The following is a 22164-nucleotide window of genomic DNA, read 5'->3' as shown; positions in this document are numbered from 1 at the left end:
TCCCACTGTGTCGGCAACGGAATGCCGTTGATGCTGGAGTTGATCCAGAGCTGGTTTCCCACGCGTCGATATAGTTGATCGATGTCGAAGGAGAGGAGCGGCACTGAGCAGAAATTGACGGATGTGACTTGTTGCGTGATACTAGGTTTGGTAGACATGCAAACAGGTTTGATATGACCTTTACGACCACATTTCTGACATACTGAATGTCGATATTGACAGTCTTTTCTCTGATGATCGACGAAACAGCGGCTGCAGGATTTCAGTCTTTCTGGGAAGTTGCCTTGGTTGGATTTGGAAGGTTTTTTCCCCTTCTGATAACTTCCCGTCATTTTGTTGACGATAGAAGTGTCTTTACTGCTACTCTCGCCCTGGATAACCCTATCAGTTCCCAGTGTTCTCACGTATGTTGCAGCTACTTTGAGAACATCGTCAAGGGATGGATTGGTTTGTGTTAGACAATGCCGTCTCACATCCGCGTGCGGCGTTTCTTTAATGATGAGATCGCGCATTAGCTCATCAACGTGGCTCTGATCACAGCCATCTCTTGAGCATATGAAGTTGCAATCTTTAGAGATTCCGCGTAGAGTAGCGATCCAATCGGCGTACGATTGTCCCGGTTGCATTTTACAGTTGTAAAATTCGTACCTGGCTGCTTGCACATGAATTGAGTCCTTGAAGTGTGTAGACAATTTCTCAGTCAACGCGTAGAAGGATTGCGCACTAGGGCTGTTCAAAAATAACTTTTTTCCCCGGATTCCAGTCATTCACTGATTAAATTGTCAGGTTACCCTAAAAAACGCTGCACACCAAATTTGGTTCGATTCTAACAAGTATAGGACTCCGCAGATCCAATTACATTTTTTAATTTATTATGGAAAATTAAAAAAAAAAATTCCAAATTTTTCTGCCAACCCCATGAAATTGTTGAGCTGTCTTCAAAGACGTTGCAAAACAAATTTGAGTGAATTCCGACCAGTAGAAGCGGAGTTATGTGAGTTTTTCGTTGATAAATCACGAATTATCCACCGATCAAGGATAATCCGAGGATTATCATCGAAAAACTCACATAACTCCGCTTCTACTGGTCGGAATTGACTCAAATTTGTTTTGCAACGTCTTTGAAGACAGCTCAACAATTTCATGGGGTTGGCAGAAAAATTTGGAAATTTTTTTTTTTAATTTTCCATAATAAATTAAAAAAATTAATTGGATCTGCGGAGTCCTATACTTGTTAGAATCGAACCAAATTTGGTGTGCAGCGTTTTTTAGGGTAACCTGACAATTTATTCAGTGAATGGCTGGAATCCGGGAAAAAAAGTTATTTTTGAACAGCCCTATTGCGCACTGACATCAGCAGCACCAAACAAATTACGTAGGAGCGAGTACGTTTCAGGTCCAACCCATGAGAGTAGACACGCTCTTTTCTTCTCCATGTTGGAAATGCCGTAAATTGCAAGGTGATGGTTGAATAGTTGCAGATATTGGTCCCATTTCTCCTTCGATTTTACAAACGAATCAAACTTGGGAGCGGTAGCTTCTGATGTTGACGTACCGGGACTCAACCTCTGTGCTAATTGCGATATGGCTTCCTCATGCTGCAGCTTTTGCTGTGCCATATCTTCTTTGTGCTGCGCCATCTCCTCTTTGTGCTGTGCGCGTTGTTGGTCCAAATCTTCTCTGTGCCGGGCACTTTGCTGCTCCAGCTCTTCTTTACGCTATGCTTTTTGATTTGCCATTGTTTCATGTAGGCTCGCCATCATTGCCTGCTGCTTTTCGAGCAGCTTCAGTATACCTGAATCCATGCTTTATACTCGTCGCAGAAATAACTATGAATCCGACTTCTGACACCAATTGTTATGTTCTAGATCTTGTTTGAACAATAACTCAATGCGACGAGGTTGCAATAAGAAATCAGTATATTGTCAGCAGTATAACTTTAATACAGGCGACACGATCCAGAGTGCAGTTAAATGAAAGACCACGAGACAACAGAACACAGGGTATAAATACAACGCAAGCCACACGAGGAAATAATGATTGGCGCTAATTACTAGTCCTATACAAAATAGAGTGAAACGATACCAACGTAAATACACGAACATAACACATAGTTTGGATTATAATGTTGTACTCGATTTATAATGCAGTAGCCTATAAGACTGAGGTAGGTTAGGTTCTGGCTTCGTGTGCCATGAGTGTATAAATTCACGGTGCACCCGTATATCAGGGGTGGTACACGGATGGAAATACACATTTTTTCCGCTATAAGATTGCATAACGTGGCCTGAGTTGTCGCTATAGGTCTCAAGTGTACAGTACATTGATATATCACTACACTGGAATGTAGGGTTGAAATTAGCAATATGATGTCACGTGAAGTCATAGGTCCCATGCCGTATAATGCCGCATGCTCATTGCTCATGTGTCCACGGACCATTATATTGGCCTACGTGTGTGCGCAGTGCACAGCGTGCGAGAGTAGAGTTTACGCGTTAGGTTAGTCGAAACGAGAAGACTTGCATTATCGGCATACGTATACGAATATCGTAGGCCCCGACTCAACACAAATGAATTAATTGGATTGCACCGTGTGTTAATTGATTACAGAGAAGCAGACATGGCGGTGGCGGCGCCTGTAGAACAATGTTGTTCTGAAATCCACATTGTATTCGTCATCCGCGAGAAATGGCTTTAGACATTGCTGACGTTAAAATACATTCATTAAATACGATTCATTCCTAGTATATATGGATAAATGGGCGAATAATGTATCCATTCAGCAATCTGGCTCGCCAAGTAGGCCTACTTATGTAGAATTTTATTCCCAAAATTCCCAAAAAAGATCAGCGACTTGCAAACAGATAAATCGAAGTCAAGACGAGAAATTACTCCAACACCTCACACCGTGAGAGTTTAAATACGATGCCGTCTCAGCCCGTAATAGTCTTCGAAGCGTGTCAATTCGGCGCGTCGTTCAACAAAGGTCGTACACAGCACTCAAAAACGAACTGCCTTACAAAGCACAAACCAACGTACACCTTAGGTAACACGCACTAGGTAATTAACCCAATGAAAACAATCAAGCAATCAAGTCGGTTGGAACCTCTTCGGCTTGCGTATCGCCCGACCACTTGACGTTCGCTTTACAACATCCTCCTCCCCCTGACTTACTTCGGAGTTAGTCAGAACCGGTTCCCGTTCAACAGACATTGTTGATATCTCTTCGGGCACAAAATCATTCTGTACATCTGGACTCAAATCCATCGATTCCAGAATATGAAGTCTTTGCACAGGGCGACAAATGATTGCTTTCTGCGTTTTCACCTGCGCAGTTCTGACCAAACCGTCTTTACCAGAAAAGACATCAGTGACACGACCAAGAGGCCATTTAGGTCGTGACGTGTTTTTTTCAGTGACCAAAACGACGTCACCAATCTTGATCGGCGATTTTTCTTGCTTCCACTTGCCCCTTTGCTGCAATTTCCGCAAATATTCATTGCTCCATCGCTTCCAAAACGATTGAAGTAAGCTTTGTAGATAGCGGAAACGCTTGCCAACAGACACGTTACCGCTTCCACGAATCAAAGGCAATTCTCGTAGATTTCGTCCGATAGTTGATTGACTCGGCGTGATTGGTGTCGGATCCAAAGGATTAGAGTCGTGGTAAGCTAGGGGACGCTGATTAAGAGCCGCTTCAATGTCCGTCAGTATTGTGTATAACTCGGTATAGCGCAATAAGGCATTCCCCAAAATCTTTCGTAGAGGCTCTTTCAAACTTCTATTCATCCTTTCCCAATATGCTCCTCTGAACGGACTTCTTTCGGTGATAAATCGCCAAGTTATACCGTTTTCCGCCATGAACCGCTTAATCTTTATAGGAGTCCATCTTCTTAAATAGCTTGCCGGCGAATGTCGTTTCGAGCAATTTCTTGACCTTCTTGAACGTTAGCTGATTGTCCGATTCGATTGTCTTGCACCAACCCCGTCTGTTCATGAATCTTCTCAGAGCTTGAAGAAATTCGTCGGTTGTCATATCTAGGCAAAGGTCGAAGTGGATCATCCGACTGTGAGGGCACGTGAAAACGAGAATATACCCCTTCTTTACAACTTCACCATCCGTATCAGCAAGGCGCCGGTGTAATCTAAGCCCACGTCTGAAAATGCAGGAGCAGGAACCACTCGATGAGGTGGAAGATCTCCCATTTTTAGAATGACTGGCTTCGTACGATACCGCTTGCAGATGCTGCACTTGTGTAGTACACGTCGTACGACCTGTCGAGAGTGTACCACGTAGAACAGGGGCGGGCAACATACGGCCCGCGGGCCGGATCCGGCCCGCGGACAGTTTTCCGTCTTACATGATAATGTGTCCTGCGGCCCCAGTCTGCTGAGATTTCCCACTACTTGCTTACTACGTCAAATTTAAGTGACTGTATGTTAGTATATATACGTGTATGCGCAGCGTGCGAGAGTGAAGCTTACGCGTAAGTTGGTCGAAGCGAGAAGACTTGCATTATCGGCATTTACGATGTACTCAACCCCCTGTCGTTTGTGGTAATCATGGTGTTTGTCGACCACAATGGGCATCATTTACACCAGGCTGATATTTCTTATTTTTGATTCCGTAACCGCCGACTTATCGTTTGTGGTAATCATGGTGTTTGTCGACCACAATGGTCATCATTTACACCAGGCTGATATTTCTTATTTTTGACTCCGTAACCGCCGACTTGTAGCATGGCACACTTCTAGGATTTTGTAAGGCACCGCCTATGCCAGGGGTCGCCAACTCAAAACGGGTCGCGGGCCACTTTTCAATTTTCCTAGAGGACGCGGACCGCATGAATTCAATATCGACGCTATCTCGTCACCTACTCAACCCTAATGAATTGATATCTTGGTCAATTTGGGGTGCCGGGCTTATCGAACGCCTTGAAATCTTAATTAAGGATTGCACTGTGTGTTGATTGATCAGATAGAAGCAGACATGACGGCGCCTGTGTATGACAATGCTATTCTCAATTCCACATTGTTTTCGCTATTATCGGCGAGAAATGGCTTTGAAGTGACATTGCTGTCGTTAAAATATATTCATTAAATACGATTTATTCCTGGTATATGTGGATAAATTGGAGGATAATGTATCGATTCAGCAATCCGGCCCGCGCCAAGTACTTAATTTTTCTATATCCGGCCCGCCGACTGGAGAAGTTGCCCGCCCCTGACGTAGAATCTCTGACGCAAGAGTGACAAAGTGGTTTCGGCTGCCGCGTGCTGGCTAGAAATATGATGGTCTTCAACTACGCGTTCCGTGAGTGGATCGTGGTCAGGTAGAATAATCGGGTGTTTAGACATTTCCGGCAAGTTGGAATTCCGTAGTCGCCCACCAACACGCAACAGACCAGTTTTCTCGTCGATGAACGAATCGTAGCTGATTAACGGACTTTTCTCTGGCAAACGCTTCGCAGCCTTGAGCAATGCAATTTCCACGCTGAAATGTCGCCTTTGTAAATCACGGAGAAGACCGAACTCCGCTCGTTCCAGCTCCTTAGCGGTTAATTCAGACGGACTTGCGTTCGGGATGCTTGATTGAGATTGCGCACTCGCACGTTTAGCTTTCAAATCTAGATATCTCAGCATCCAAGCCAGCAGCCGTCTGGTTTTGCGATAACTTGAACATTCCGTTACGACGTTCGGCGGCAATTCAACTTCCTTTTGACTGACAATTAATGCTCTTGGTGCTCTTTCCATCTCGAATGCAATAGCGTCTGCGGAGCTGTCGTTGATTCTAACCCGGTTTGTCGGCCAGTTCGTCTGCGATGCGACAATCCACGGCGGCCCATTCCAGTACAAATCTGAGGCTTTCAATTCATGCAGAGTTACCCCAAGGCTAACTACATCAGCCGGATCCTCTTTGCCCGGGCAATGACCCCACACATTTGCGTCGAATAAGCTGTGAATCTCTTCAACACGGTTTCTGACGAAGATTTTCCATGTCGAACTCGGTTTGTTGATCCATGCGAGAACGATTTCAGAATCGGTCCAAAGACGCGTGCATTCTACATCAAGATGTAATTGCTCAATGACGTAGTTTGTCAATCTCGCGAGAATTACTGCTCCCATGAGTTCAAGACGAGCGATGGTTTGAGACTTTAAAGGCGCAACTCTTGATTTAGCCATGACCAAAATGGATTCTTTCTTTCCACTGCAGTTGTGATATAGGCCTACAATGTATACCATTGCGCCGTATGCCTTTTCGGAGGCATCGCAAAATCCATGAATTTGAACCTTCTGTTTGGCATTCCCTCGGAAAAGATGGCGAGGAACGACAATCGACGATATGTCCTCTAGTTCCTCCGCCCATTTGCCAAACTCAATTGCTTCCGCATCTGGTAATGTCTCGTCCCAATCAATTTTCAAACGCCAAATACGTTGCATTTGTATCTTCGGAACAATTGTATATCCAGCGAGAAAACCAAACACGTCATATATCGAACTCAACGTACTGAGAACAATGCGCTTTGATGGCACTTGCGGGATGTTGATCAGTTTATCGGAAACGTTGACGAAAAAGGTATCAGATGCCGTATTCCAGCGTAGTCCAAGCGCAGTTGGTGTGATCACATCGTCTGCTCGGTCGAAAGCAATTACTGAATGCGGGTGTCGATCACATGACGGTACAACATCCATCACCTCTTCAGAATTCGATACAAACTTTGTCATGTGCCATCCGCCAGAATCGAAAAACGTAACTGCGTTGTGATACAGATTAACGACTTCTGTAACGCCGTCACCACCTGTGTGAAGATCGTCTACGTTATAGCGATTCCCTAAGTTCTTCAGAAAGTCTGGGATATTGGCGTCTCATGTCTTCTCGGTCGGCATGCCTGTGCGTGCAAGAAATTGCCCCACATGGAGAATAGTTTACACCGAACATTAGTGAAGTCATTACCATTTTCTTCGGTTCGCAACTCGCATCGCAATCTCGCCAAAGGAAGAGTTGGTATCTGTAATACTGCGGCAGAATCTTCGTCTGTGGAAACATCTTCTCAATATCACCACTCAAAGCAATACGGTGTGTGCGGAACCGCAGTAGAACCCCACCCAAATCAGGCTGTAGCGCAGGACCAGGAAAAAGACAATCATTCAACGAATTGCCGTTTTCATCAGGATGGCTTGCATTGAACACCAACCGAAATTTGGTCGATACGCTCGACTCCTTGATCACGCCATGGTGTGGAATGAAATAACAATCACCGTCGCGTTCGAAACGATCAATCTCGCTCGCGGTAAGCTTCCTCGCAAACTTATGATCGACCAGTTCCCGCATTGCTCGGATGTACCTTTCCCTCATTTCTGGCTTTTTCTCGAGTCTTCTCTCCGTAGACTCAAGCAACTTCTTCGCGGTTCTGTAATTGTTAGAGAGCTTCGGTGCGTCCTGTCGAAATGGCAGTGGGATTTCGTACCGTACCCCGTTAAATATAGTTTCTGCTTCAAACAACGCAACCGCTCTCTCTTCATCTGCGGTCATTTTAACGCAGCTGTCGGTGATACCGATGGCGTCGAGACTCCAAAATTTCTCAATATCGCAATTCAGTACGCAGGTCTTAGTCCGATTGTTCTCACTATCGGCGGTGACGCTCGGCGCATGGACAAAAAGACACGATGGTTTTGGATCGCCGCGTCCTGAAATTGGCCCCAACAATGCGTATCCAAATATGGTCTCGAACGCAGTTAAACGAGGTTCTCCTCCCCTTGGCCTAATGACTCCGCTCAGCATAATTTCGCTCAGCAATGCACTACCGACCAGGATATCAACCTCAGCCCCTGCAGACACGTTGGGATCTGTCAGACGAACGCCCTTTAAGTGCGGGTGATCTTCAAGCTGAATATTCACTGGGTGTAATGGTGCTTCGAGCGGCACAGACTTGATGTAGGCTTCAAATGCGACAGTCGGTTCATTAGCTATCAAAGGCACAAGCTCCATCTCGGCTAGTGATACCTTCGTTTTGATTTCGTGTCCACCAAACCCTTGTACCACAATTTGCTTAGTTGCGCTTTGCTTTGTTGCACTTGGAATTAGTTTTAACGTTTCTGCAACTCATTGACTGACAAAGGTCTTCTCACTCAAGGTGTCGAGCGCAAGACGGACTATCGTGTCTCGACCACCACTTCTGGCCCTTGCCAATGCTGTTGGTGAAACGACTCTGTCTTCATTGGAGACGATAGGCTTGCGTCTGGAGTGAAATGTTGATTGACTTTCACTTGCTGCTGCGACGAGGCTCTTTGCCGTCTCCTCGGTCTTCAACTCAGGCGGACAGCTGATCATTTCATTGTGACGATAGCCGCACTCGCTGCATTTCTTCTTTCGGCAATGATCAGGCCGTGTTATTTTTGGCATTTCAGGAGCCAGATGCCAAAACTGCCAAAAATAATAATTTGAAAATGCCAAAAATAACACGGCCTGCCAAATAGTGTATTTCGTTCATAGTGTTGTGTTAACAGGACCGAGTTACAAGCGAGAAGAGCGTTTGTGAAAGGCAGGTTTCTTAATCTGGGTCCAGCCCACCCATTAGGGGTGAAAGTATGTTGTCCTAAACGGTGTGGGCACAGCGAGATTGAACGGCTGACTGCATTTGATTTACGTCATACGGCTGACTGCATGTGTCCAAAGGCAATTTTACGTCCATTTTTGACCGGCTTGTCGAGCGCTAAATTTGATAAAACGGGTATCAATGAGAAGCTGCCGCAGTACTGATTATTAAAATATAAACTATATTCTGCTCATGGAACTGGAACGCAACAAACTGTCTGGCTATTTCTGAACTGCATATAGTCTCGTTTTGCCAGACAGTCTTGTTGCGTCAATGTTCTTAAACAAGCTAACCTTCCCAGGACTCTTCCATGCGAGTTGGTAATATTAAAGCCACCTGAAGTGACAAAAGTCCTCCGAAAATATATCGGTAGACTGAAGGAGAAATGATAGTCGGGCTACTAAATAGAATATGTTGAGAGACAACACAGGAAACTCCTGGAAAAGGATCGGGAAGAAAATTCTTTCCGCGATGAGATCGATGGCACTGGCGAAGTGATCGCGTTTCATGATGCATGGATGCCGGTTCGGCCCTCCAAAGATTTTGAAGCCCTGAAAACCTTTTGTGGATGACTGGCAACATTCTTTCCCTCAACGGGTACCGTTGAAGCCGATATTTCCCAGATTCGCTGGGCGAGAAATTAATTTAGGAGAAACTTAGCTGACCTGAGTTTGGAAGCACTGTTACAGTGCAAATGATTTCAGTCTATTCAACAGCTGTAACAATCAGCTGTTGAGCGTGTTTATTAGGCTTTTCTTTCTTTTTTTTGCTTATAGGCACCGATTCTGATGGATACTGCATATTCTGTGGTTTTGTTTGATATTATCAACCTATGAAATCGTTAGGTTTTTTCTTCTTATTATTGTTTGTTGGCACTGATTATACGTGGATGCTGCACATTTTGTGGTGTCTTTTGACAAACTAGCCCAAATAAAGCGTTTTTGTGACTAATTCTAGTCTGAAACTATCTATTTAGAGGACGATGCCAAAACTGTCAAAAATAAAAATCGAAAAATGCCAAAAATAAGTTATTTTTAGCAGTTTTGGCATATGCCAAAAATAACACGGCCTGGCAATGATGCTGTCGAGGCGAAAATGGTACGATAAGACAACGAAAACATAGCTTGCTGTCGTCCACAAATTGACGGCGCTCATCTTTGTTGAGACCGATGAATTTTTTGCATGCGGTGACCACGTGGTCAGCATCACAGTAAGGACAAGCAATGCCTTGTTTCGGATCTTGCTTCGTGTCTTCCTTCTCCCGTGCTTCGAGAGTGACAAGGCTTTGTGCGGATGTTAACCGGTCATTCGAACGCTTTTCCCACTTGTTCTTGTTATTATCATTTTTGCTAGACTTTCCTTCGCCCTCGATTGCGGTCTTGGAAATCATGGCGTCCAGTTCTTTATGACAAAACTTGAACAGGTCGTCGGTAGTTGGAGTTCTATCGTCCTCCGTTATCCCGTGTACATGACGTTCCCAATTCATTCGTACGCCAGTAGGCAAATGACTTTCGATCATGGGAACCACAACCATATCTCTCGTGGCTTCGTGAGTTTCCAGCGCAGCTATACTCGATTATACATCTCTTCAATAAAATTGCCAAACTGTGTCGCCTCGTTCGCTGGTGTTGACGCAGTCATGATGGATTGCACGATTTGCCGGACGACAATATGCTCTCGTCCAAATTTCCTCTGGACCGTGGCTATACATTCGTCATATTCAGTTTCAAGTCCATCTTTGCCAGCCAAGACAGCAGCAGCAGGGCCAGTTAATGCTTGAATAAGATATCTCATCTTGTAGAATTGGCTCACATCGCGATTCTCGTGTACGAGGGAACGAAACTCTTCCCACCATTTTCGGAAGTGCAGAACATTGTCGTCGAAGGATGGGATCTTAAAGACAGCCGGTAGCGCTCCAGCTCTTGATTCTTGCCGTTCGCGTTTCTCAATAACGTCGACCCGGTTCTCTCCAAGATCGCTGGCGCTTTTGATTTGTGTCCCGATATCATAAATTCGTTGAATCAGGGTGTCTTTCTTCTCGTCGCCGTCTAGCGCATCAATTTTGCTCAGTCTGGAATCAATTTTACCAGGCCGACTGAGCGACCCTTTGATAGCATGCTTCGAAGCGTTATTTTCCAACTCGGCTTTCAATGTACGAATGGTATCGATGCTTTCCTCTTCGAGACGATCCGCAGCGCGTTTTACCGACTGATAATCGCTGACACTCGAACCACTGAATTTAGGCTGTTATGAGAGGTCATCGAAGCGAAGAATTCTTTCTGCGTCTTCAGCATATGCTCCAAGTCTTCTCGTCAGCGTGCTTCAAGGAGCTCGTCTCTTTCCTCCCTTCGACGTAGTTCTTCCTTTCGACGAAATTCGTCAACGCGCTGTTCTTCACGACGTCGTTCGTCAAAAGCACGATTTTCTTCTTGTTTCATCAAGAATGTCATCAACAATGCCATGGGGTCGTGACCAAACGAGGCAGGTGGCGAAACGTTAGAGGGATTCGCATGAAGGTTAGCGTGGCCACTTGTTGCTCCAGACTCGGGCGATCTGCTCGCAGATGGTTCTATTTTATAATCGATGATGCTTGTGTCAACAAATTCCTTAAGAGGTGAATCTGGTGCTGGTGACGACTGAGTGTTCGGTTCCACACATTCGCGTTGTAGAAGTCTCTCACGTAACTGTGCCGCGGTCCTGTGTGTAGACAGACCGAACTTTTCACATTCGTTCTCTAAATCAGCTTTACTGAGCGATAGAATCGGATTCACTTGTTGCGGAGGTGGTGTGCGCTGCATCGTCTATGACGTTATCACTTGCAAGATCTTCAGATTTTGTAGACGTCGTATTTAAAGATGTAGAATTTTATTAACAAAATTCCCAAAAAAGATCAGCGACTTGCAAACAGATAAATCGAAGTCAAGACGAGAAATTACTCCAACACCTCACACCGTGAGAGTTTAAATACGATGCCGTCTCAGCCCGTAATAGTCTTCGAAACGTGTGAATTCGGCGCGTCGTTCAACAAAGGTAACCGTCGTACACAGCACTCAAAAACGAACTGCCTTACAGAGCACAAACCAACGTACACCTTAGGTAACACGCACTAGGTAATTAACCCAATGAAAACAATCAAGCAATCAAGTCGGTTGGAACCTCTTCGGCTTGCGTATCGCCCGACCACTTGACGTTCGCTTCACAACAACTTAATTTCCTATATCCGAGCCGCCGACTGGAGAAGTTGCCCGTCCCTGGTTTATGTCATAGTCCTTTCTGCAAAAAGTAAGCGTTATACAAAGAAATCTATTAGATATGTGAAATACAATCGATTTCGATTACGATTACGATTAGTTCGGATTTTTTACTTGAAAATGCTGTATTCGTCGTAATCGATTACTATTGCTAATCACGATTTCCCCATGTCTGTGCTGCATACGAAAGGTTTGCGACCCCTGGTATAGAATGATCTTTCCAATTCTCTATAGTTGCTGGCGATTGCCCCTGACGAGTGTCAGGAAAGGTTCTATACGTGAACGCGAACGGGAACCTATATATATTATATATCGACTTTTCAATTAGATAAAATAAAATGAAAAGGGCAAAAGAAAACAGGAAACAAAAAACATCAAGATAGTCAGGTTTAGGCTCGTATTAAGCGTCTCCATCAACGCAGGCGGTCGTGGGCGTCTTCAAGCGACAGCCCGCGTTGCGCTAGGTCAGTCTCCATTGTCGAACGCCATGTTTTCCGATTCCAGCCACCTCTGCGCCATGGCTCCGTCGGAATGTGATTGATGACGGCGGCGGCTGGTTGCTCGTCTTCATGCCGCACTAGATGGCCGATTAGGGGGAAGCGTCGTTCAGCTGCCAGTATACAGCATACCGGATCCGGAATAACCTTGCGGCAATATTGATAAATAATATGAATAATGTGACTAATTAGAAATTTATCGAAGAGCCAAACTTTATCAGCACGAGTCATAGATTCCCGACTACAGCTATATCGTATAGCATCATTCGAAATCAGATCTGGCAGGGACGAAGAGCTGCGACTGGAATTTTCAGGGGAGTGGGTAATTGGCTGTAAAGCAGATTCAATGCTTAGGAAGTGCTGTGACTTCTTTTTTTTAGTTCCAACCTTACATCTCATTCATTTGAGAATATCAATCCTCATGGGGGTTCTTTGACTCACACAAAATTACGGGGATTACTATAATTACATCATTTGGGCTTTAATTTGAGTCCATAGGCGCGAAGTTTCAGCCTCATGCTAGCGGACCGTTTGCGGTGCCCGGCGTTTATCTTCATCTTCCAACGTCATACCAAAGTACTCCTTGAAAGTGCACTTGATAAAATTCCACATACTGAATCGCTGCATGTTCAACACGTTCTCGTAACATATGTAGCAAAACAATTGTACGTCATCATGATACTTTCTCTGTCTAGCTAAATGACTCATTTATTTTTTAAAATACTCAAAGCACCTATGAAATAAAATTTGTGAAAATGATAGCAAGAGACAGTATCTAATATTAAAAGGCGTCGGCAAGCGTGTTAATTTCGGTTCCATTAAGATGAGTGATAACTCTGATAATAGATGAGTATCATTTGACTCTTTCTGTAGCTCAAATGAGGAGGGTAATTGACGTAATCTGTCGGAAAATAGTCTTTAAATGATAATTTTCAGGATAAAACTAACTATTGCTTTATCATTGCACTACAACGCACATGTTATTACTATATGGGAGATGATATAAGCTAATCTAAGCCCATATTCACCTCCTGAAGCGCGAGAAAACCCATATTACCTACAAACATACTATTTTTCATGGCTTATGTAGGAAGAGGCAATATCTCAAAAATAGAGCCAATTCGACGAAAGTAAGGTCATTTTCGGACTCAGCGCCCCTGATATACCCTTGAATCGATCTCACATATATTATGATTTTTGAATTTTTTTTTTGTTGCCCTATTTTATAGTTTTTTGACCACCTACCTACTCCCATGCCGTAACATCAGTAGTTATATAGATCGGTCTGGGGGTGCCTGGGGTTCTTATGGGCGGGGTGGTGACTCGCCTGAAAACCGGGGGTGGTGACTCGCCTTTTTAGACCCCCGTCTAGGCGGTGAGTCGCCATGTGTTCTTATGGGTGCGGCCGTGATTCGCCCTTTCAGGTATAGCTCGTGGCGGTGATTCGCCGTGAAAACTCGGGGTCGTGACTCGCCTTTTTTGCTATAGGCGGTGGCGGTGATTCGCCTGTCATGTATTCTTACGGGATCTGTGGTGACTCGCCATGTGTTCTTATGGGTGCGGTCGTGAATCGCCCTTTCAGGCATCTCTCGCGCGGTGTTGAATATGTATCGGGTATATTGATCACGTGATTGGTCCTTAGTTAATGTGTATATTCCAAATTATTTTATATGACCGATTCGAGTTGAGCCCAACGTTTACGGTGAATGCGACTTTAATATATCGTTATTCTTATGGATGCGGCGATGATTCGTACTTTCGTTTATAGACTGCGGGCGGCATGTCGTACTTTCACCAAAAAAGGGTGTGAAATAGTTTGCTAAATCTAGGAATCAATGGCATGGTAATGTTTTGGTATTTAGTTTACCACAAAACCGGCGTAGACGGCGATTCGAATACCAACAATAACCGCGTTCACAAACTAACACTCCAAAAAGGTGTGAAATATTGGTAAAATCCCGCGATCGCTCACAAGATAATACCTAAGACATAACCATCGCTCGCGACTCGCTGTTACATACGTGCCGATCGTCGACAATGTATTATTTTGGTAATTAGTTTACCACAGAGCCCGCGTAGACGGCGATACCAACAATAGCCGCGTTCACAAACTAACACTTCAAAAAGGTGTGAAATAGGTTGCAAATCCCACGATCACTCACGAGATAACACCTAAGACATATAGCCATCCGTCGCAACTTGTTTTTACATACATTCCAGTCGCCACAATGTAATATTTTGATAATCGGGACGTCACAGGAACTGGATTTCAATGGTAAAATTTAATAAGTAACGAATAACAGAACCGTCGCAGACGATGATTCTAATACCGCCAAATTCTCACTTATTTCTGATCCCACCCTAATCCTTTGCGAAGTTGACGCTTATTCGAAAAGGTGTGAAATAATTGTAAAACCCTACGTCGCTGACAGGATAATGCATCAGACATAGCGATCTAGTTATAGCACGGGTCGGAATCCATTCGGGTTCTACAGGTAAATTGAGATAATCCGAAACCGAATATTTTGACTTTGGCGTAGTGTGAATTGAAATAGGATTGACTAACAAGACTACCAAATTTCAACCCGGTCATATTTAGAGATTATACGCATATTGATTTGAAACAAGTAATGAAACCTTACAACTCTATTCACGATCTGGCTTTCCGTTTGTCAAAGAGACATTTTAACATCTTACCATACTCAAAAGAATTATTCATAATATCAACCGGTGTTAAAAATATAGTTTTCACTTACTTGATTATACCACTACAACTCGCAAACTTGAATTAATTCATCCTGGTTGTATTCATATGACCGATAATTTTTATTCAACTGTAAAGGCCGTTACTACCCTGCAAGACAAAGTATTTACTAATCGGTACATATACGACTTGACATAACCTATTACATTTTGAGTATACGAGATTTGAATGTCTGAACAATAACTGAGAATCAAATGATCACGAGTGAATCCGTATATTACAGCGTAAAAGATGTTGGAATGTCAGCAACTCTGTACGGTCATAGTTACTACCACTAATTTACCCGGCCAACTCGTCATGATCATTCCTGAAATCTACACAAACATGACCACTGACTAGAGTTAACCACAAAATAGCATCGAGTTTTAAATCCAGTTGTAGCTTACGTATTATTTGAATGCGGGTTATGTTTTGTTATAATTTGGTGTACGGATAAAGTATTAGGTCTCGACATTTTAACATTTTGCCATACTCAGTCAATCAGGAAAACATTGGCAAGTAAATCCGTTTGTAACTTACCCGACCAACTCAAGCAGTCAGCCAAGCATACACGAGTCCATACAATCACTAAAACCTAAATTCCATAACAAGCTCGGTTGTATTCATATCCCAACGCATCTTTTTTTATTCAACTTGAAGAGTCGTTACTATTCTGTAAGATAGAGGAATTACTACGCGGTATATTCTGCAAGACAAACTAATTATTACTCGGTATATTTTGTAAGACAAAAGTAATTACTCTTCGGTACAGGGGACTTGAGCTTAACATAATATGTTTGAGTATACGAGATTTGAAAGGTCGAGCAATGTAGTTAAGAATTCATTTCTTATACGATCAAACGCCGGTGCTACATTGAAAGTTATCATGTTGTAAACATCCTTATTGACACATTGATTTGACATATGTAATAGTTGATCATGACTTGATTATTAAATTATTCGCGTTAATTAGACCCGGTGTTGTGGTAAAGGTTATGACAACAACAAACTTTTCACTGCCGTGGTTATCAACATATTGATTTGTAAAACTATACTTGTCTGAAATGTTCTTGATTTGAAAGATATTCCGTGTTGGTACAAATCACTCTGCGTATTACGGATATCAGAAAATATTTTTACAAATGTAGTTGTTTCCAGTAACCAAGACTAAAGATGAAACAACAATTTCGTTATTCAAACATTGAACACCCGATGCAAAATGCTTTATTGGTCAAATTCGTGACGGCTAATTGAAACGACTACGTATAGAGTCAGTATATCACAATTTCATCTCGTTACTATTGAATCCAGCAATTGATACAATTTGTTGTCGGAGTTGTGACAGGACTTGAAACATACACAACTTACAGAGTGTGAAAATATCACTTTGGGTATCGAGTACCGTTTGAAGCGTGTGATCAATACATAATTCCGTTCGCACTCTCTAAGACGTTGTGAAGTCTACAGATTTACACTTCAAGACTTTGATCAACACAGAAGCAATTTAGAATATCCTTACTGGACGCATCCTATTCTACTAGACTTGAGTAATACACAAAACTCATAGCATTAACAAAATCGCAATAGGCGCTACACTGAAATCTACAAAATGTGTTTGTATCGCTCAAAGTAGTGATCATAAATTATCATTTGAATAAGTAATTGTAATCATAAAACCAAACTTGCGAAAGTCATTACCATAACAAAAGAATATTGTAGGTTGCTTGCTAAATGTATGCCGGAAATATTTGTAGAACGCTCACGACCAAAGAAATCGGAAATCTTCCTATTGTCATTCGTCAAAGTATATGTTGGCACAATACTCATCCCGTAAAAGATCTTACTTGTATGTGATTGAATCGCCGGTAATTAACTCGCTAAATCAAACCATAAGGAAATTTCACTCACTCGATGGATATGAAACAGCGTCGCTTAATCGGTCTATATCGTTTTTCTAAAGGTAAATCATATTTTTGTCTAGTGATTGCGGAACATACCAAACGATACACATTCACCCCACGAAATACTGCGTTGATCTCAATTCCCTTTGTCGTGATAATCGAAGTACATTTGTTTCGAATTCGTAACAGCCGACTTTTCTATGACACGATAAATTTTGACAAGTTATGCTTAGAATATTGCTGCATACCGCGAAAAATAATATACTACTCATGTTGATACTGTTAATCGGTATTTTCACGCGAGTCGATTTTCAAACGAGTAAAATTTATTACTTGAGTTGTTCTGCTTAATGTAAATGTAAACTCACACATCTTTCAACAACAAACAATGATAAAAAGTACGCAATCAAACACAACACTTTGTACGATACTAATTATTATTCCACACATGTCATTTCATACTAAGTGTATACGAAAGATATTCATGACACATGAAAATATTCGCTCATGCTACAAACATACGCAATGATTGGTGACGCTTTCAAACTGTCTCGATATCACAAGAACTTTATTGTCTGAATGGGTGTTCATGTATCTTAATAATCAAATAGTTCAACACAGAACTAGTACTAACAGAAACATCAGAGTTGTTTACACAAAAGTTTGTATGTGTACAGTATGCGAATACCATGTGTAAGTCCAGCACAATTGCGGCATCCATCCGAGTTTAGTTAACACAATTTACGACACCGAGGTCGCGTCATCTTTCGTAAAACAACAAACCAACCAAGCCTTCAGGATATGTCCATGTCATAGCAATAAATCAGCTACTCCAACGACAGAATACACATGTTTTCTAGTTACGGTGCTTACATCTTACACACAAATCAATCTACTTTGCTAACGAAAAGTGCTGAGTCATCACATGATTGCCCTCACAACAAAACAGCTAGAAGATATTATCATACAAAAATACTCCTAACCCTTTGCGCACCAGTGACAAATCATACAACAAACATTTTTTGTGAGTCGAATTGTTGTTCGGTGTCAAGTCTACCTGTTGGAAAGTACATTAAAACAACTCAGCCACAATTCAATTAAAACCACAAATCTATTTTCATTTCGTCACAAACTGTCACATACAGAAAAATAAATTTTCTTTCCCCAACACATACTTGTAACCAATCGCTTTCATTAAACACACAACACCATAAAAGTATTTACTTTCTACAACATAGACATTCCGATGTAGTCAAGAAATATTTTTATTAATCAAAATCATCGACTTCTGTTTACGGTGTTGGTGTGTGCATGTCATACATGTGGGCCCCGTATTAAAATGGACACGACACGACTGAATGTAAGGAGATAGAAGTCTATCGCATCGATTTACACGTGGTCTTCGCTACGGTTTCAAAAAACGAATCATCTATTTTGCATTGGTCGAGACCGACCGAATCAGTTACATGTATTCACGGTAATGATTTTGCTTGTCATATGCGAATGATAGGGTTGCTACTCCGACAAATCAAATCAACATACAACAATGTTCTGACGATCATAATAGCAATTTCATTTTCCGCCCCTTCGTAACTGTATACGCACGAAAAGTATATTGTACAACTCGGCAACTACGTTTAACAAGACCAATCACACTACCAGCGTTGAACACAAGATACCTACCCAAGTCAAGATATCATACTGGTTTGGACAACTGACGTTTACCTATGTAAAATTATCATTTTCACTTGGAGGTCCACCGTTACCTAACTAAAATACCATTGTCCTTTGGAGATTTATCGTTCACCTAGTGTAACAAACACCTTTTCACTTGGAAATATATTTTTTCTCTGGGTAACAAACCTTTTTCACTTGGAAATATATTTTTTCTCTTGGTAACAAACCTTTTTCACTTGGAAATATATTTTTTCTCTGGGTAACAAACCTTTTTCACTTGGAAATATATTTTTTCCCTGAGCAACAAACCGTTTTCACTGAGCAACAAACCATTTTCACTTGGTGGGTCGTCGTTTACCTGAGTAAAAATATCATTTTCCTTTGGAGATCTGGCGTTTACCCAGTGTAACAATACATTTTCACTTGGAAAAATACTTTTACCTAGAGTAACTAATCATTTCTCCTGGGTAACAAACCTTTTTCGTTTGGAAAACTATCATTTACCTGAGTACCAATACCGTTTTCACTTGGAAATCTATCTGTTCCCTGGGTAACAATACCATTTTCGTTTTGAAAACTGACCACCACACCGGCCAATTTGATATTTTTGTATATTGTTACAACAGACAGTGACAAAATATACACCAACAACGACTCCGATACATTTGTGTAATCGCATACTCACTTGTTCTGGTGCATCCCATCAAAATCGACGGTTAGCCACACACACACACACAATAACAATGCGCTATTTCGATATGACTGCGATGTCCGGGTTCGTGCTTTAGATTTTCCAGAATCAATCCGTCTAAAGTTGTAATCCCCCGACTTTGTTAACTGGTTGATACACGGATAACAATCTTCAGAAAATGTAGGAATGCATGCTACCCATCGTGCTAACGATTCCAGGTTACTTGTAAATAATTTTCTTGCTCACCCTATACAGATTATACGTACAGGGATATGTAGCGGTAATCGGTTTGGTCAATACATATCGCCCCATTCAGTATGGAATTACAAACCCAATACAGGTCAGTTCATAACCGGATCCGGATATTCAATGCAAAGCGATAAAGCAGAACCAATGACCAAATGTAATTAAACATGTAGATTCACGACCCTTGATTTTTTTTTCGTGAAAAATGACAATACATATCGAATATATTTTACGATTGTTCAACCCTACCAAGTATTCACGTAAATGTGGTTTATGACATTACATACAATGTGTCGGTGTACAAATGTTGGGTGTTTATGCACACATCAGTATGACCCATAGACAACATCATCATACCCTCCAGGACTTCGTTATTGCATCGCGAGGTCAATAAAATCAATCTTCTATATTCAATCGGTGGCATAGACGACGGAAGGCTTGGAGATCCAATGTAAAATTCAGACAAACAAACGGGTATATTTGTCCATCTTGGTTATTCACTCAACTGCCATTGATGCTCTCGATACAGCGAACGGTACAGTATGCAACGCATATCATTAGAGTGATATAACCACAGGTAAATATGGGGCCTGGCCACAATAATTGTACGACGCCGACAAATCGATGCACGCAAGGTGTGGTTGATAATAATTGTTTCATGTGTCAAAGAGACATCACTCTCTCGTAAAGGTCAGCAGAGCCCGCAGAAACACACCTTGGATTACATTACCAAATCGATTTCAAACTTAAACCGAATCACTGGTGTTGAGAGTAGTGATATCCGATTTTTCGAATATTCATATCGACTTAGTGAACAATCGGCAACGACACTTATCATAAACATTATGAATATTAGTAATTCGAGTCGTGTCTATCTTGTGATGTTACAAGTTGCTAAAACGATCGAGTGAATCAGTGAACGGATAGTAATCTCGGTTAAATCTCGATACAATTATTGTGGCCAGGCCCCATATTTACCTGTGGTTATATCACTCTAATGATATGCGTTGCATACTGTACCGTTCGCTGTATCGAGAGCATCAATGGCAGTTGAGTGAATAACCAAGATGGACAAATATACCCGTTTGTTTGTCTGAATTTTACATTGGATCTCCAAGCCTTCCGTCGTCTATGCCACCGATTGAATATAGAAGATTGATTTTATTGACCTCGCGATGCAATAACGAAGTCCTGGAGGGTATGATGATGTTGTCTATGGGTCATACTGATTTGTGCATAAACACCCAACATTTGTACACCGACACATTGTATGTAATGTCATAAACCACATTTACGTGAATACTTGGTAGGGTTGAACAATCGTAAAATATATTCGATATGTATTGTCATTTTTCACGAAAAAAAAAATCAAGGGTCGTGAATCTACATGTTTAATTACATTTGGTCATTGGTTCTGCTTTATCGCTTTGCATTGAATATCCGGATCCGGTTATGAACTGACCTGTATTGGGTTTGTAATTCCATACTGAATGGGGCGATATGTATTGACCAAACCGATTACCGCTACATATCCCTGTACGTATAATCTGTATAGGGTGAGCAAGAAAATTATTTACAAGTAACCTGGAATCGTTAGCACGATGGGTAGCATGCATTCCTACATTTTCTGAAGATTGTTATCCGTGTATCAACCAGTTAACAAAGTCGGGGGATTACAACTTTAGACGGATTGATTCTGGAAAATCTAAAGCACGAACCCGGACATCGCAGTCATATCGAAATAGCGCATTGTTATTGTGTGTGTGTGTGTGGCTAACCGTCGATTTTGATGGGATGCACCAGAACAAGTGAGTATGCGATTACACAAATGTATCGGAGTCGTTGTTGGTGTATATTTTGTCACTGTCTGTTGTAACAATATACAAAAATATCAAATTGGCCGGTGTGGTGGTCAGTTTTCAAAACGAAAATGGTATTGTTACCCAGGGAACAGATAGATTTCCAAGTGAAAACGGTATTGGTACTCAGGTAAATGATAGTTTTCCAAACGAAAAAGGTTTGTTACCCAGGAGAAATGATTAGTTACTCTAGGTAAAAGTATTTTTCCAAGTGAAAATGTATTGTTACACTGGGTAAACGCCAGATCTCCAAAGGAAAATGATATTTTTACTCAGGTAAACGACGACCCACCAAGTGAAAATGGTTTGTTGCTCAGTGAAAACGGTTTGTTGCTCAGGGAAAAAATATATTTCCAAGTGAAAAAGGTTTGTTACCCAGAGAAAAAATATATTTCCAAGTGAAAAAGGTTTGTTACCAAGAGAAAAAATATATTTCCAAGTGAAAAAGGTTTGTTACCCAGAGAAAAAATATATTTCCAAGTGAAAAGGTGTTTGTTACACTAGGTGAACGATAAATCTCCAAAGGACAATGGTATTTTAGTTAGGTAACGGTGGACCTCCAAGTGAAAATGATAATTTTACATAGGTAAACGTCAGTTGTCCAAACCAGTATGATATCTTGACTTGGGTAGGTATCTTGTGTTCAACGCTGGTAGTGTGATTGGTCTTGTTAAACGTAGTTGCCGAGTTGTACAATATACT

The 22164-nt window shown here is 41.9% G+C and overlaps 3 protein-coding genes across 3 annotated transcripts; all 3 read right to left on the bottom strand.

The window, feature by feature from the left end:
• Nucleotides 1-1345: 1345 nt before the first annotated feature.
• Nucleotides 1346-4299, bottom strand: LOC145450289 (uncharacterized). The gene is made up of 2 exons (XM_080328806.1): nucleotides 4235-4299; nucleotides 1346-4102 (listed from the first exon to the last, which is right to left on the bottom strand). The coding sequence occupies exon 2, from the start codon at nucleotides 3859-3861 to the stop codon at nucleotides 3091-3093; it is 771 nt and encodes a 256-aa protein (XP_080184932.1). The 5' UTR covers nucleotides 3862-4102; nucleotides 4235-4299; the 3' UTR covers nucleotides 1346-3090.
• LOC145450030 (uncharacterized) lies at nucleotides 3869-7990 on the bottom strand. Its single transcript, XM_080328481.1, has 4 exons — nucleotides 7108-7990; nucleotides 6956-7036; nucleotides 5244-6800; nucleotides 3869-4011 (listed from the first exon to the last, which is right to left on the bottom strand). Exons 1-4 carry the CDS (start codon nucleotides 7988-7990, stop codon nucleotides 3869-3871), a joined length of 2664 nt encoding a protein of 887 aa, XP_080184607.1.
• Nucleotides 7991-8068: 78 nt separating this feature from the next.
• On the bottom strand, nucleotides 8069-10953 carry LOC145450290 (uncharacterized). Its single transcript, XM_080328807.1, has 2 exons — nucleotides 9664-10953; nucleotides 8069-8368 (listed from the first exon to the last, which is right to left on the bottom strand). The coding sequence occupies exons 1-2, from the start codon at nucleotides 10129-10131 to the stop codon at nucleotides 8105-8107; spliced, it is 732 nt and encodes a 243-aa protein (XP_080184933.1). The 5' UTR covers nucleotides 10132-10953; the 3' UTR covers nucleotides 8069-8104.
• Between the last annotated feature and the right edge of the window lie 11211 nt (nucleotides 10954-22164).

The sequence above is a fragment of the Botryllus schlosseri genome, chromosome 11, assembly GCF_051294905.1.
Source record: "Botryllus schlosseri isolate E-star chromosome 11, Bs_hap1, whole genome shotgun sequence".
Classification (NCBI taxonomy): Eukaryota; Metazoa; Chordata; class Ascidiacea; order Stolidobranchia; family Styelidae; genus Botryllus; species Botryllus schlosseri.
This window is presented reverse-complemented; position numbering and strand designations above follow the sequence as displayed.

What these genes read in the sequence shown, in the direction of transcription:
- LOC145450289 (XM_080328806.1), bottom strand. Translation starts at nt 3,861, where the DNA reads ATGGCGGAAAACGGTATAACTTGGCGATTTATCACCGAAAGAAGTCCG.
- LOC145450030 (XM_080328481.1), bottom strand. Translation starts at nt 7,990, where the DNA reads ATGGAGCTTGTGCCTTTGATAGCTAATGAACCGACTGTCGCATTTGAA. An exon ending in TGCGCTACAGCCTGATTTGG is followed by an intron (nt 7,037 to 7,107) that starts GTGGGGTTCTAC and finishes ATGTTTCCACAG; the next exon opens with ACGAAGATTCTGCCGCAGTA. An exon ending in AACCACTTTGTCACTCTTGC is followed by an intron (nt 4,012 to 5,243) that starts GTCAGAGATTCT and finishes AATTTCTTCAAG; the next exon opens with CTCTGAGAAGATTCATGAAC.
- LOC145450290 (XM_080328807.1), bottom strand. Translation starts at nt 10,131, where the DNA reads ATGGTTGTGGTTCCCATGATCGAAAGTCATTTGCCTACTGGCGTACGA. An exon ending in GACAGCATCATTGCCAGGCC is followed by an intron (nt 8,369 to 9,663) that starts GTGTTATTTTTG and finishes CATTGCCGAAAG; the next exon opens with AAGAAATGCAGCGAGTGCGG.